Raw genomic sequence first — 16,377 nt, forward strand, 5'->3', positions numbered from 1 at the left:
TCGCTGAAGTTCAACCTTTGTGAGGTTGGAGAAAATCTGATTATCATGCTATTTTTGAATACTCATTAGCTTCTTAGTGTGTGCCGTTTTAGATGCAGCCAATGGCTATACCTCAAACAGCGCATTTCCGTAGAAGCCTATGATGTCTAGAAACTTTTAGTGCAGGTGCGCACTACTGAGTGCACCTAACACTAGGATAAACTACCAAAAAGGCCACGCTGGAAAGTACATTATGTAATTATATATCGCACATTGCGCGATTTGAGACAGGCGTGAGTTCTTATGAACGGTGTGTTGCTTGATAGCATGCTTCACAGAACCTGCAACATTACAGCTGGGTTCTTATGGACGTCCTTCCTGCGGTCCCTGTAAACCCATTGGTCAGAAAATGGTGTCTTTTTCAAGAGTGGACGTTTGACCTTGTCAGTCATTTAGTCACATTTCCTCGTCGCTACGGACACAGGTTAAATTCACACTCGGTCATATGCGCATCAAGGAGTGAAAGATATCAAGATGGCAAGCAAAATACTGCTCCGTGCACACAGACTGACTTCGACAGCAAGAAAAAATGTGTTTCTGAGAACACTTCAGCGTGCAATCGCTAGTGGGGGCGGTAAGACAAAATTAATTAGTTCAAGTTTTCAAAACATATAACGATTTTTATAGTGTACTTAAAATGGTTCGAATCACATCATTACTGATAAACAATCACAGAATTATTATTAATAGTTTATTAATTGTTTATTAAAGAAAAAGTGCTAAGTGAATAAAAGAGTTAAAATGCTAGTTCTAACTTAGACTGTAGTACAGATGAGGTTGTTTGATCAAGGTCAAACAATTTAACTCCTGCTTGACAAGACTTTTGATGGTCCTGCCTTTTCTGGCAATGAAAGTGAGACCATGTGCCAAGTATTTCATGTCATTGCACAGCTGTCAGAAAAGCAAAGAGGCCAGGCTTCAGCCCTTTCATTTTATGTAGTCACTTTATATAGTGGAAAATCACTTTATTAGCTCCATATATAAATGTACTTAATAATGTGTCAGACTTTTAACTGCAAATGTGTGTGTGTGTATATATATATATATATATATGTATGTATATATATATATATATATATATATATATATATATATATATATATATATATATATATATATATATATAAAATCTCATTATACCTATGTTAAAACAATAAATCTAATGGTGGCCTAAGAGTTTTGTACAGTACTTTATCAAATCAAACAAATTACTAAAAATTTGTGTGTGTGTGTGTGTGTGTGTGTGTGTGTGTGTGTGTATATCTAATTTTTTTTGTTCAGTCTCTATATTAGAATGCAAGCAGAAAATACAGGATAAATATGAATTATTAATAAAAACTGGGAAGAAAAATAGCTTGTATAGACTACAGAGGCAAGTTTTTAGTGTGACCTCCCCTTACACCTGTGCAATAGCAGGAAAAGCCTAAATCAATAGAAGAATTTTGGGAAGTGCTGAAAGAAGCCTGGTATAATATACCAGAAGATTACTTCAGAAAACTTCAGAAAACTCCTTAAAAGAGCTCAAAATGTGCTCAGTGCCAAGGGAGGTCATACTGACATTTGTTTGTTCTGAAATTTGTTTTTTTTTTTTGTTGTTGTTGTTGTTTTTGTATCTTTATATATTATATATATATATATATATATATATATATATATATATATATATATATATATATATATATATATATAAGTGTGTGTGTGTGTGTGTGTAATGAACAGGATTAGAATTAGGCACTTGCAGATCCTTGGAAAATACTATAAGCAGAGGGATAATCCAGATACAAAGTCATTAGTCATGCTGAGATCTAATAGCAGAGAGAAGGTAACCAGAGCACAGGGAGCAGGCAGAGAGGTAATCGATAAAACAGTCAAGTCGGTAAAGTGCCAGATATCAGTCCAACGAAACAAACACACCAGTTAGGGATAAAACAGTAGCAAAAGCCAGGCAGAAAACCAGAGATGCAAACAGAAAGAAAACTTGCTAAACATGTAATTATAATGATGATACTTTGTGAAGTAAGGGGGGGGGGGGGTAGGTTTAAATAGGCAGGTGATGAATTAGGAACAGGTGGATAGAGTAATCAGGGGAGGCTGATATGGTGAGTGATGGGAGAACTGCTATTGGATGAATGCTGGGAAATGGAGTCCAGTCTGGGGAGATAAATAATTTGGTCATTATACCATTGCTAAAACAACACATCTGATAGTATTTAATTAGTCTGTATTTAATTAGTGTTTAGCAATGTGTAGTAGTCTACTTAAATGTAGTTAAAGATAAAAAACATTAAATGTAATGCACAGTTTCCAAAAATAAGATGTTTCTGGAAAATTGGCTTAACATTGCATTAGACAGATTAATAAGATAAAACATAAGAGAGTATAGAGATTCTCAGGACCGTATAGAAAAACAATCTTCCTCTAGGACAAGGTTAAGAGAAGTCTTCTCTTGGAATGTGGTGGTAATGGGTTCCATCTGGTGTGGGTGTTGAATATCAGTTTGCATATGTTGACTAATGTATGGTTTGGTTGTAATGGTGGCGAATGCAAACACTAGTATGTAAAAAAGGTAAAGTGAATACATGATCACTTCTGACAAATGTATAAAAATGTAAACATTTTCCATTAGCCATTCTCCAGAGGGTGCCTGTCATGGTATGGCCCCTCCTCCCAGACGTCTCTGTGTGTCTGTGTCTGTTCATTTGTATGGCCACGCGCTCCCCATGCCTCACACCTGTTTTTCGTTTTCCGTCATTACTGTGCATGTATTTAAGGTCTTGTCTAATCATTAGTGTTTGCTGGTGTTTAACCTTGCGTGTGCCTGAGTGCTACTTTCTGTATTGTTTTCTGTAAATAAACTTCAATGTGTCACTGTGGCTCCTTCCTGAGTACTGCCTAGCCTCCGACATTACAGAAACACTGACCGTGAAAGGATACCAGGAAAGAGCAGTGTGTAACTGTTCCTCCCCAGCCCTGGCAGGGAAACCCCCCATACTCTTGGGCACTCTCTAAAGTGGTACAACAGGGGAAAGTGCTCCTGGTATATTTTGGGGGGCCCTGAGTGTAGTACAGGGTCGGACTACCGGAACTGACACGATTCCGACCAGTATCCAGGTTCAGACTCTGCAGGGTCCATTATCCATATTGGGACTACCGGGAGGGCTACGGGGATTACAAACGGAGTGAGGAGTACCACGATGTCATCCTCCGGTCAGACTAGGAGGTTGCTTGGGGGATTTAGTAATGGAGGTGGAGGAGGCTCTCCAGGAGGATTCCCCCTCTGTGATGGACACATAGTCGACAGATTCCAAGAGCGATGGCGCCCAAGGCATGATGCACTAGAGTCAGCAAGCTGCCCCATATGACTCGCAAAGAGGCGGTGTTGTCATCATCCGAGGACACTTCCTCACCTAAGGCACACAGCTCCAGAGCTTGTGTGCCTACGTGCAAGCCTCAAGGAGGCAAGAAGGAGGCATCACCAATGCCCGCCCCAGAAACAGGCAAAACAACTGGTGCGCTTCCTGAGGCATCTGCTCCAAAGCCAGAAAAGCCGCGCGCCACCCAAATCTGCGAAGGGTGATCCCCCACAGCAGAGTCAGACTTCGACCCAGCCGACGACTGGGAGAAGGCTGGGGTTCCTGCCAGCTTCCCTGTACTTTTTCACAACCCATGGTATAATTTTGTTCATGTTCCTGTTCCTGTCACTGTACAAGTCCCTGTCACTTTGTCCACCTTTGTGTCTGTGCTTGTACCCATCAATGTGTCCATCCCTGTGTCTGTCGATGTTTTGCTCCCTGTCTTAACCAAGCTCAAATTTAGAGCCTGGCCCAGATTAATGGGATTGGGTGTACAGAAAGTCTGGACCAGCCTGGACCACCCTAGTAGCACAGCGGCAAGGAATTGAATTGAAGCACACTACTTTAGTTAACCTTTCACCTGTAGGATCTGACAGCACACCAATTTAAAGAAAACACAAGAGAGTTAGGACAATTCTAAAGGCAAATTAGAATGGTTGTTGGTTTCCATTAAAAAAAAAAAACAGTAATACAGTGTAACATGGTTCTCTGTTACACAGAGAAGTATAGACAATGCTTCAACATTCCAGAATTCCAAAGACACCCTGCACCGCATCAGTAGATCATCCTCTCCAGAGTATAAACAAGACTCACCTGTTACTTATTTTGTGAGCCTGTATAATCTCAGCAGGTTTGTTTTACCTTTGCAATGTATTGCCACAGCTTTCTCTTGTGCATACTGGTGAGAAACCACTCAGAGAATTGGAGTACATGATCATGGATTTTTAACAATGTGAACAACAGAAATCCAGTAGAACAGATGTCAGTAGATAGTTGATTAACAGAAACAGGAAAACAGGACTGAAACAGCCTGTTTCATGCCTAAAGATGCAAATTATACTAATTGAGGATTTTAGAGAGGCTAAGATTGAGTGCCTTACAATAAACAGCATCTAGGCCACCACCTTTATTCTGGGGCCAAGACTTAGCTATAAAACTATAGCCACTGGTCACTGTCATTTTGAGACTGAGAAACTTCAATTGTCTCAGTGAGAAAACATGCTGAGAGATGCCGCAATTTACTAGTTCCAAAGAGATTGCAGAATCCAATGAGCAGTCGAAAGAGAGTCGTAATCTGGAGAAAGGGTAAATGTAATGCCAAATGACTGGCATAAATATATAGGTAGCATTCGTATAGGTAGAATTCAGGCATGAATGGAAACAAAATAAATTGTGCTAGCATGTAGCAAGACACCATAGCCCTGCAATGGTAGACAGGTAAGAGTCAAAATTTACTGTCAATCAAAAGCACGAAACAAAAAAAAAAAGAGTCTATTTTGGGTCAGTAGTGTTGCATAAGCATGTAATTGTGACAAGACACAAGTGCAAGTTTGGAGTGTTTTTATTCTCTTTAGCATAAACAAAAGGCACAGTGGCAAGCTGGCAAAAGATAAATAAAAGGAAGCAAACTCAAAAAAAGTGCCAGCAGAAGAACTCAAAACATTATGATGCAGCACAGAGATAACCCAGTGGATATAAGGCAGTAAGGCTCAGGGCATCTTGTATGGAATAGTGAGGAATAATAAAAGTGACCTGTGGAGTTGTAAACATATTGTAATTAATGTGCAAATACAGCTAAGAATGTGCTTTTAGAAGAGCAGTAATATTGGTTCAGTTTGTGGTGTTGGCCTTGGCCTATGTCTCCTGTTCCCCGCGTGCCTCCTGTGTCTCCGTTGTTGCCTGCTCTTGCTGCCCTGTTGTTTTTGCCTTTTCTGTTGCCTGCTTTTGTTTTTGATCCTGTTGTTTTGTCTGTCCCTCTGCCCGTTTCTGTGCCCGTTCCGATTCCTATGTCTGCCTTTGTTTCTGTCCCTGTGCCCATGTCTGTTTTTGTTCCCATCCCTGGACTGGTCTGTTTTGCACTGTTGTAATCCTCGTCCTCCATACCGGCACTTTTCTCATCATCAGTCAGTTTCTGTAGTTCGTTCTGCTCCTGCTTCCGTGTCTGCTCCTGGTGCTACTTCTGTTGTTTTGGCTCCTGTTTCTGCTCCTGTGTCTCATCTGGGTCCTGTCCCTGCTCCGCATCTTACCCGTTCTGTTTCTGTTGGTGTCTCGTCCTAGTCATATTTTGTTTTTGGTGGTTTCTGGTGTTGCATGCTTTTGTGCTTTTTTTTTGGGGGGGGGGGGGGGGGGGGGTACTGTCATGGTTAGTCCGTCCCAGCTTCCATGTTCCATGTTCCCTGTCTTGTGTATTTTATTTCCATGCCATAGTTTCATTTTCTGCACCCATCGTTTGATTGCTCGTACCTGTCCCTCGTTTCTACCTTGTTAAGTTCATGGCTGTAGACCCTGTCTGATTCTCTGTGTGTTCATTGTGTTTGGTGGATGTATGAAAGCAAGTCTGTGTTTTAAAGCCTTTGTTTATATTAGCCTGTTTTGTTATCCTAGCCTTCCTGTTTCTTAGCCTGCTTCCCTTGTAGTGTTTCTTTGTAATGTATCCCTGTGATCTCCGTATTGGCTCTATGACCCTGGACCACTCCAACGATTGCAACTCTGGATTTGTCCCTAATAAATCTTGCACTTCTCCATACATGCATCCGCCACCTTACCACGCACCATTACACACAGCACAGAGTAACCTGAGATTTCCAATAAGTAAACTTAACTGACAGTAAAAACAACAAAAAAGATACAGAAAGAAACAGCAGCACATATGTACACAGGGTACTCTCAGCCAGAATTCAGAAGATGCAAAGTATATTTCCCATTCAATTATTTAATGGCAACACTTTCTATATTAACGTAATGGTGAGTGGTAAGGAGGTGGAACCATGTGCGGAGAAGAGCGAGATTTATGATTGGCAAATCCAAAATCAGAGTCGTTAGGGCAGTCCAGGGTCATAGAGCCTATACGGAGCGTACAAGGATACATTATCAAACGAACAAAACACACGAAGGCAAACAAGGGAAGCAGGCTATAAGGAAGGCTAGGATGAACACAAACGCATGGATTGCAAACTTAAATACATACATATACGGGCTTTCAAAAACATTCACCAAACAGATAAACGCAACCATTAAAATAAACATAAACGCAATGAAGTAGACAGTGACCAGCCAAGACACAGCACCCACAACAGGGTTTAAATACATGAACTTAACAAGGCAGAAACGAGGGACAGGAGTAAGCAATCAAACGAGAACACGAGAAAACGAAACTATAGCATGGAACTAAAATACACAAGACAGGGAAAACATGGAACATGGAAGCTGGGAGGGACTAATCGCGACAGGCTGCGGTGTTCAGTGACGTGTCCGGGAGGTCCGTAGGTTTGGCCACAGGAACAAACCTGGTAACAGGACGGGCGGCGTCTCTCACGCCAGGAACAAGAACCGGACCAGGACGGGTCATGTTTCTTAGCTTCCAAGTGTTTCCTAGCCTTTGTTATAGCCTGCTTCCCCTGTTTGCCTTCGTGTGTTTTGTTTGTTTGATCATGTGTCCCCGTAATCTCCGTGTTGGCTCTATGATCCTGGACTATGACTATGACTCTGATTTTGGATTTGCCCATAATAAATCTCGCTCTTCTCCGCACAAGCGTCCACCTCCTTACTGCTCACCGTTACAATTAAATGTATTCTTTCTTCTCTTCATAGGTATTCCAACAAATGAAGAGCAGGCTGTAGGATTAGAAAGACGGGTGCTGCAAGCTATGAAAAAGGGCGAGGTAAAAAGAAGTCCCATGTTTGGCTAATGATACTTTTGTGATAAACATGTACACAGACTGGAAATCATATTTACAAATTTTGATTTTGTAATAGGACCCTTACAGCATATTAAAGCCAAAAGAGTATGCTGGAACTAAGAAGGACCCTCACATTGTCCCTGGCATCAGTGATAAACGCCTTGTTGGGTGCCTCTGTAAGATACATCACACTGTACAAAAAGAAAGAAAACTGTGTAAAGTACTCCGTAATTGCAATAAATATAGCAGTCTCATGGATTTACCATGTTATAGTGTTAGTTTGTGAACAAACATGAACAAAATATGAACATGAACAGTTAATTCACTACTTGACTGGAAACTGATTTTATGGTGAACAGAGTTCTTGGCAACATGTGGTGTGGTTATGTCTCTATTTTGTCTGATAGCAAAAACTGTAGTTGAACACCAGTTCCCTTTATTCTTTTTCAAGGTGAAGAGGACAACACTGCTATTGTCTGGTTCTGGCTTCATGCTGGGGATCCCCAGCGCTGTCCTTCCTGTGGCTCATACTACAAACTAATCCATCATGAACTGCCTCATTAAGCCCATCTTCATTCAGCAGTTCTGTTAAGCTTGACTAACTTTGGCACATGATCCAAATATATACAATGAAATAAAATCCTCAAAACCTCACAACAGCTTGCCTGAGTATTATGTTTTGAATTTTGCTGCTTGATATTTTCTTAATATTCAATCTATTAAACACTTTTAAAAACACTTTTTAAACACTTGTGAAATGTTTTATTGTTTTTCATTTTCTTCTTTTTCTATGTTTGTAAAAATGCATTTTTAAAGTATATTTTATGAGGAAATTGGGATGTACAAATGGTAGTTTCGGAAATGTAAATATAATCCAATGAGATTTTTGTATTGAAAGCCAGAATATTTAAATAATTGTTGATTCTGTAGATGAAAATAGATTGGATTAGGGGAAAGTTAAAGATGAAAAGTCTGAATGGAAGTGAATCTATATTTCAATTTTGTTCAGCTCTTCTGAACAGTGATTCTAATATTTTGAACTAAATCAATCAGTCAATCAATCAAAATGTATTTTTTACAGCACTTTTTACAACAGATGTCATAAAGCATCTTTACAGGGGGTGGGGCATCCTGCTCTGGCCAACAATGGTCTCCACAATAATAACAATTTAAAGAGAAAAATAAATGAAAAAAATAAGCAATTAATGTCTAGTCCAACTTTCTAGAGGTCCTAGTTGGGCAGTGGTAGCTCAGTGGTTAAGGTACTTGACTTGTAATCAGAAGGTTGCTGGTTCAAGCTAAGATGCCACTGTTGGGCCCCTGAGCAAGGCCCTTAGCCCCCAATTGCTCAATGTAGGCTCACTCATAATTGTAAGTTGCTTTGGATAAAAGTGTCAGCTAACTGCTGTAAATGTAATCTTGTCCTGAGGTATACATGTGTCTGGGATCCATCCTGCAAGAGAATGTCTATTAAGGGCTACAGAAAAGTAAATGGGTACATGTAATGAGATGCTTATTTTCAAATAAAATATATTAATGTTAACTTTGCTTGAACATAATTTTCTGACTGAAAGATTATTCTGGAGGTAATACAGAAGTAATACAATTGAGTTTAGGAAGATACTTATAATATTTTTACCTTGTATGCCAGAAAAAGGCTAACAATCTTATTTCAATCTTTTCAGCCTAAATTCTGTGCACGTACTAATAATTTATATAAAATTATTATAAACTGATGCTTGACTAGGAATATTTAATGTGAATTCCCCCTTAAAAAGACCCCCTTAACTAGGACATTTATTTTGACGAGTATTGCAAATGCGGCGTACGTATATCTCACTGGTAGCTGGTTTCACGTCGTTCCTTTGTGTAATCAAGAAAAATGGCGAATGACGAAGAGGATTATATGTCTGATGCTTTTCTTACCCAAATGTAAGTTGTTCGACTGTGACTGTTTAGTGGCCTTACATATGTTCTTAGTCGTCTAAACAGCTAAGTCGAACTGTTTTTAGTTAACGCTATAAAGTTGCAAGCCCGAGTTAATTGACTGGGAAACTTGAGTAACGTTAGCTAGGTTAGCAAGCATATTTGGTTATTTCGAAAGGCTGCCGGTGTTGAGAGAAATTCTACATGGCCACCGAGATATGCATCCTCTTTTGATCGGGTACAAATGAAAAGGGTCTTAAATGCATTTAAATCAACAATGAAGCACTTGCTCTTTTAGTTAATTGTTTTAAATAATATTTTATGTTCTAAAATACGGTTATTTTCAAATAATAAACGTAACATTACACATACATATTTGTATAACCAGTAGTTTCCTTATTGCATCGTTGCTATACGTTTTATTCCTTATATTGTTTTTCTCCATGCAAATCTATCTGCAAGTGTATTTATAATGTTCTTGTATATATTTGACATAAGATATATTGTACATTTACAACAATGCTAAGTGTTTACTCCGTCAACAAATGTATAAAAGCGGGGGGTTCTCAAAACAAGAATAGACTCTAGTACAGGCTGCAACCAAGATAGGAAGGGCCTCGGTAGGTCAGGCAAAGTCTAACAAAGCCACTTGGTCATGCCCTCATAAAGGCTTCAGTTTTGCAGTTGCACTGAAGTTTGAGCAACTAAAGCACAAGTATTCAAATCACAGGTCCAGGTCCTGCAAATTTCCTACCTTCCCTTTACCTAGGAGTCAGATCACAAAGTAGTCATGCTACAAAGTGGCCAACCAGTTACATTAATCATTTAAAACAACTACATCAATTACAAAATCCAGGACCAGATTTGGATGTGATGTTCCAGTTTGAATAAATGTTTACCTTATGAGGAAGGAAAATAATGTATTTGAAGATTTAATTCCACACAAAAATGACAGTTGTTTTGTATAGAAAATAAAGTGTAATTGTTATAAATAATTTGACCACAGTAATTGTCTTTTTTTTTCATTACTTAAACAAATTGACATGGTAAAACTAAAATTAACAGTCCTACAATGAGTCATGGCCATTAGCAAAAGACATTGTTTCATTATGGTTTGCAGGGATCTTGGCCTCAGATGCCATTTGAAGTATATTGCATGCTAAGTTGGCTTTAACTATTAGATACTGTTATGTTCACACATGGAAATGTAACAAAATGTTTCGAAAGACTACTAGTTGATGTACTAGTACTAAAAAAAGTATTGAATTCTAGCCACTTGCACTCATCCATCATGGCCTATGTAGCACATGAGAAGGCGCTGTCAGAGGCCACTGCATTTTTTAAATTGGCTAATGCACCTAGTGAGAATACTGTTCCACTATGTGTATGCTGGATGCCTTTGTTCTTCAGTTACTAGATTAGAGATGCACGTGTGATTTTTGAGCAAAAAGGTTAGTTACCTGGTGTTTGTGTTCCTGTGATGTGGCTCAATGACACAAATTTCTGTTTAGTGTAAAGGATTAGTGCAGTGTGACAACTCTACAAACAGACAGGTATTAATAAAGTACATTGTTTTAAGAATGTTTTGAAGCAGTTAGTAGAAAATACCCTTGCATGTTTGCTGATAGGCTTTTTTTTTTGACAATTGTCTGCCCCTAGATTTCATGCAAAAATTAATTGTTTGTGATAAGTTGGTTTAGAAATGGTCTGTTTATGTCAAACTAAGCCAAGAAGAGTAACAGAACCTAAGAGACATTCTAGAGAATGTTCAGTGCTCATCCATATGTCATGCTTTGAGTAACAAACTAGTATCACATGTCAGACTTCATGGTGACTGAAAAGCTGGTTGCAGCCTGAAAAATTCTTAAAATATGAGCTGTATTTCTCATGTGTATTTCAAGGTTTCTCTAGCAGTCCACCCAGCCACCTAATGGGCAGCCTTGAGATTTTCTTGAGATTTCTCTCGAAAATCACATTGGCTTTATTCTGTATGTACTAATGAGGTAAGCAAGGTACGGGTTAGGTAAGATATGCATTTTTTTGCAGTGTCATGCAATATTGAAGCCTGGTCAATTTACAGTATTAGGATCATTAATTAAAAATGAACATAATGTTAAACTTACAAGTCAACAACACTGTTGATTTAAATGCATAATTTCGGAGTTGTGGGTTTTGTGTAATTTATTAAATTAATTCACAACTGCAAAATTCTATTTCACTCAGCTGCAAGTACACCACCACCACAGTGTACAATATGAAGACATCACAGATTTAAGCATTTGTTATATTTAAAAGCCATAATGTGCAGCATGAGCATAATATGTAAATGTCTTTCCTTAGTTATTTTATATTTGATGTCTTGTCAGAATGGATGTTAGGCCTGGCATGCCAATGGTGAAACGTGCAAAGGAGGCTTTAAGGAGAGAGACACTCCACAAAGAGAAAAATATTCAGAATAATCAGAAAAGCTACAAGGAACATGAGCGGGATAGACGAGATGCTGCACTGGAGACCTCCATAAGTTCTGAAAATAAAGGTTTTGCATTGTTAAGTAAGATGGGATACAAACTAGGACAAGGCCTAGGAAAAGAAGGTTGGTGCTAATGCATTTATTGTCTTTTTTTAATGGAAAATGCCACTGCAGAGTATGATCACAGTTTTCTAACCTTGCTGAGTTGCTGGCATCTAGCTCCTTTACCCGAATAAATATTTGGCCCCTTCACTATCAGAATATGTGGTGCCTTGATTTAAAAAAAAATAATAATAATTTTTGGTGCACTATTAGACTCATAAATACATTCAGAATGGTTTGCAGTCATTGTCTTATTCTGAGCTTCCACAGTACAATCATTGTTAAACTTTTTAAGATTAATATATCATTCTAACATCTTAGGTGGTGGACGAGTTGAACCAATTCCAATCAATATCAAAACAGGTTAGTGCATTTATACCTAGTTATTTATGGCAAATATTTGTCATTGTTCTGATCTGACATAGAATACATGAAGCACTGAAAACTTGAAATATTTTGTTGATTAGATCGAGGGGGCATTGGAATGATGGAGCTCAAGAAAAGGAAGGCAGAAGAAAAATTAGAAAATTACAGAAAAAAAGAGCAGACGAAACAACAGATAGAGAAGAAATCTTTTGAGGACTTCAGGTATGCAGACATGCTCCTAAATTCTTCCTAATTCTTCCTAAGTCTTTCTATGAGGGACAGTTTAAGTGCCATGTGCTTGTGTTGTGTGATAGTCAGCTATCACACTCCACATTAGTTTTGAATAAAATATGCATTGTGTTTTGACTGTTTGAATTGAAGTGGTGCTGCATTGAAGGGTTTTTTTTTTTTTTTTTTTTTTTTTTTTTCTTCAAAGGCTTTGAGAAATATTTTAAGCATGCATACCATCAGGAACTCCAGGACATTTAAAACCTTAATAGCCAGCCCAAGCCTTTATTGGGCCTTAAGTATGGATCCGCTAATTCTAGTGACTATTGTCAATAACTGTAAAACAACATACCATTATCTTTTTGTTTTTTTTCCTCATCTTCTGTTTTCATCTTTCTTATCTCTACTCCAGAAGTGTATCCGCTCTGGTGTCAATGGGTGCCCTAAGCAGGCACATAGTTCGCTTAGGCGTTGGTCTGGCCCTGACTTATAGACCATGATATTAGGTCAGAGTACTGCTCAAAAGCTTAAACTCGATTAAAAATATCTGGGATGTGCTAAAGATAGTCCATAAGGGAAACCATGAATTCTTAGAGAATTAGATATATTATGCTTGGATGAATGCTATATGCTATTAATCCCTTACTGTATGCATTTTAGGTGACTCATTGGTGTTATCTTGATAAAGGGAGCCTGCACAATGTATCAAAATGACTAACTGGCACACTTATTTTTGTGAAGAAAAAAATACTTGCATGTGTTTTTGTCTACAAAATAATAAATTTGTTAGAGTAATAAGTATAAATAACATTTCACTAACAATAATGTGTATTATATACGTAAGTGAGTGGTAAGGAGGCGGACGCATGTGCAGAGAAAAGCGAGATTATTATGGGCAAATCCAAAATCAGCGTCGTCGTAGTAGTCCAGGGTCATAGAGCCAACACAGAGATCACGGGGATACATGATATACAAGACAAGGACTAGGATAAATGAAAGCTAGGAGAAACAAAGCAGAAATACACTAAGGCAATCAAGGGAAGCAGGCTATGACAAAGACTAGGAAAAACTCAGGGGCTAAGAAACTCGAAGGCTAGGATACACGGAATACAAACTTGCAGGTATACAGAGACGGGCTTTCAAAAACATTTATTAAACCCATAAACACACAGATTTAAATAAACAATGAACAGCCAAGACCAAGGGCACAAGGCAGGGTTTAAATACATAAACTAAACGAGGGACAGGTGTGGAAAATCAAATGAGGGGCAGAGAAAACGAAACTGGCATGGAACTAAAATACACAAGACAGGGAAAACACAGAACATGGAAGCTGGGAGGGACTAATTGTGACAATATAACTCTTATGTTATTTATACTAATTGAGGGTGGCAGTAATCTATCTATCTATCTATCTGTCTATCTATCTGTCTCTATCTATCTCTCTATCTATCTATCTATCTATCACAGAGAGCGCAAGAGATCAGAAAAAGACAAGCACCAAACAGAGCAAGACCTGAGAAAGAGCCAGCAGGCCTGTGAACAGCTTGACAGTCAAAAGGTCTCCTGGACTAAAAAATTTAAACATGATGTTCCCCTTCTCTTTTATGCATGTTTCTGTGTACATTGAAGTTATGATCTTGTTTTCTTGACTAGGGTATGATTGTACCAAAGGACAGCTGGTACTGGCCTGAAGTAATTAAGGATGAAGATGGTGATCATAGTGATGAGTCCACCATTGAGGGAAGTAAAGAGAAGGAGGAATTAACAGTAAGTTTTAAAAGAAAGCATTGGCGAAAGAACCAACATTAGAAATTTGCTTCTTCTTGTGTTTCAAATTTAGCTTTATACATATGTGGACATTAATGTCGCTGTAGGGCATTAGCGGTCATTAGTAGTGGAAAAAACAACAGCCCAATAAAAGTTGAATTTAGGTGTTCTATTCAAAGAGCACAATTAAAAAAAAAAAGTTAAATATCTTTCATTTAAGCAACACCAGTGTTGTGCATTCAACAGTGACAAAAGTGACAAAAAAACACTCCTTCCTTTTTGCATATCTACAAAAGCATTACAGACCAATTTGATCTGCGTGTGTTTACAACATTACATGCCAAAATTATGGTCATATTGTTTACTTTTTTCAGCCATTAGTCAAGCTGCAGTTTATCACATCATATTTAAGAAGTATGCATTTCTACTGCTTATGGTGTGGGACAGCATATGGTGGTAAGCAGATTTTATTCATTCTTGTTTGTCTGTTTGTTAGATATATCATTTGCAGAAAGGTAGAATTATGATTGTATAATCCATTTCCTTTCACAGATGAGGAGGATTTAAAATTGAATTGTCCTGGTGATACAGCAGCAGATCACAATGACTAAAACATCAAGATTATTTTGGAGCCCTGCCTGCTTATTGTCAGATTTGCTCTTATTTCACTCTTCTTATTGCATGTTTGTTTATTTTTTTACTGCACTCTTTCAGATGTTTTGAAGCACCTTTCAAATTTTATTCAACACTGTTGAGATTGACTGACTGGATTTCTGTCCCCAGTGATTGACATCAGAAGCTTGATTTTATTATTTCTAAATAACTATGTATGATGTAATATTTTTGTTTTAAAAACAGAACATGGATGTTCCATAAAAAACAAAAGGTGTAATTTAGTGTAAGCTTGTAGGAGAAGTACAATGATGAATAAACTAAGATCAGGACTAATAAATTACACTAATCTATTTATTTAGCTAGAATATGAAGTAAAATGAGTGGTCCTATTTTCTTACTTGAGCTTTATTTTCAAAAGTCAGGTAAAGCTCCCTTATACAGTGCTTTTCACTTTCTCACCCTCTTTGAGTCAACAACCCAGATAGTGAGCAAAAGCTATGTAGCAAACAAAAGCCTTAGTTAAATGTACAGTATAGTTTGTGCCTTTGGCATGGTTCTTCTAAGAGTGTATGTGAGTGCTGAAGTGACAGTATCAGACACTAGACAATAACAACATTAGTTGAATTAAGAGCACATGTTCAATTAAACCCACTTGCAGCAAATGTTTGCAAACCGCTGCCGATGTTTTGCACCTGTGTTCCATTTGGATCAAAGACTATAGTATCCACATACAACATGAAATTGGGGTCTTCTGGCCGTAAATTAAGCCCCCATTACCTCGGCCTCTTTAAGGTACTCAGACACGATTTCTTATCGTATACAGCTCCGACCTTGCAGTCGTATCAATCCGACCTTCCATGTCTCCTTGCTAAAACCTGTTCACTATAGCCCTTTCTCTGCAGGTTTTGCTCCTGCCAGTCCTCCTGCTCCTCTACATATAGACGGCCAGCCTACCTATTTAGTATGAGTTGTCCTGGATTCCTGCAGGTGTAGGGTTCACCGGCAATACCTCATCAATTGGGAGTGGTATGGACCGAAGGAACAATCATGGGTGCCTACAGGAAACATACTGGACTCCTCACTCATCTCTGAATTCCATGCCGCCCATCCAGACTGTCCCAGTCCCAGAGGCTGGGGCAGGCTGAGGGTAGTTCATTCTCTGTTGTCTGGAGCCGCCTGTCAGAGGGGGCAGGGGTTCTGTTACGAATTTGGCCCAGCCCACTAGTTTTACCGCACCCAGACCTAGATCACCTTCTCCTGAGTACTAATGAGTGACAACTGTTTTTTGCATCTGTTCCCTTTTAAAGACTCCTGTTCTCCCAGACCTCTTTGTGAAGTATTGCCATGCTAGTATGCATACCAAGTGTTCTCTTCTGTTGATTTTTTCTGTTTCCTCCCAAGACTATGCCTTGCTCCTAGCCCTTCGATTCACACTGGACTCTGCCAGGTTGTGAACCTGGATTTGACCACTCTGCATCGTGATCTCCTGGTTGCTAATGCCAATCCTATTAACTCCTCAAACGGTCCCTACCTGTATTGTGATCCCATTAAAGTCTTTACCATTTGGATCCAAACCTACCTGTGTCCTAGCATTTGTGACACTTAGGAT

At 38.7% G+C, this 16,377-nt stretch overlaps 2 protein-coding genes across 5 annotated transcripts; both read left to right on the forward strand.

The window, feature by feature from the left end:
* Positions 1–251: 251 nt before the first annotated feature.
* LOC113579886 (cytochrome c oxidase subunit 5B, mitochondrial) lies at positions 252–7,945 on the forward strand. Its single transcript, XM_027014084.2, has 4 exons — positions 252–613; positions 7,203–7,273; positions 7,368–7,467; positions 7,743–7,945. Exons 1-4 carry the CDS (start codon positions 514–516, stop codon positions 7,853–7,855), a joined length of 384 nt encoding a protein of 127 aa, XP_026869885.1. The 5' UTR covers positions 252–513; the 3' UTR covers positions 7,856–7,945.
* Positions 7,946–9,141: 1,196 nt separating this feature from the next.
* On the forward strand, positions 9,142–16,342 carry gpatch11 (G patch domain containing 11). 4 transcript variants are annotated; one of them, XM_027014097.2, is made up of 9 exons: positions 9,164–9,223; positions 11,119–11,240; positions 11,584–11,810; positions 12,111–12,152; positions 12,257–12,377; positions 13,854–13,944; positions 14,040–14,153; positions 14,528–14,609; positions 14,706–16,342. In XM_027014097.2, exons 3-9 carry the CDS (start codon positions 11,585–11,587, stop codon positions 14,762–14,764), a joined length of 735 nt encoding a protein of 244 aa, XP_026869898.2. In that variant the 5' UTR covers positions 9,164–9,223; positions 11,119–11,240; position 11,584; the 3' UTR covers positions 14,765–16,342. The 4 variants fall into 4 exon arrangements, with proteins under 4 accessions (XP_026869895.2, XP_026869898.2, XP_026869899.2 ...); XM_027014098.2 differs by having other exon boundaries at positions 11,119–11,229; XM_027014096.2 differs by having other exon boundaries at positions 11,119–11,220.
* Positions 16,343–16,377: the final 35 nt, after the last annotated feature.

The sequence above is a fragment of the Electrophorus electricus genome, chromosome 11 (genome assembly GCF_013358815.1).
Source record: "Electrophorus electricus isolate fEleEle1 chromosome 11, fEleEle1.pri, whole genome shotgun sequence".
Lineage (NCBI taxonomy): Eukaryota > Metazoa > Chordata > Actinopteri > Gymnotiformes > Gymnotidae > Electrophorus > Electrophorus electricus.

What these genes read in the sequence shown, in the direction of transcription:
- LOC113579886 (XM_027014084.2), top strand. Translation starts at nt 514, where the DNA reads ATGGCAAGCAAAATACTGCTCCGTGCACACAGACTGACTTCGACAGCA. An exon ending in TGCAATCGCTAGTGGGGGCG is followed by an intron (nt 614 to 7,202) that starts GTAAGACAAAAT and finishes TTCTCTTCATAG; the next exon opens with GTATTCCAACAAATGAAGAG. An exon ending in ACGCCTTGTTGGGTGCCTCT is followed by an intron (nt 7,468 to 7,742) that starts GTAAGATACATC and finishes TTCTTTTTCAAG; the next exon opens with GTGAAGAGGACAACACTGCT.
- gpatch11 (XM_027014094.2), top strand. Translation starts at nt 9,174, where the DNA reads ATGGCGAATGACGAAGAGGATTATATGTCTGATGCTTTTCTTACCCAA. An exon ending in TCCAATCAATATCAAAACAG is followed by an intron (nt 12,153 to 12,256) that starts GTTAGTGCATTT and finishes TTTGTTGATTAG; the next exon opens with ATCGAGGGGGCATTGGAATG. An exon ending in AAATCTTTTGAGGACTTCAG is followed by an intron (nt 12,378 to 13,853) that starts GTATGCAGACAT and finishes TATCTATCACAG; the next exon opens with AGAGCGCAAGAGATCAGAAA.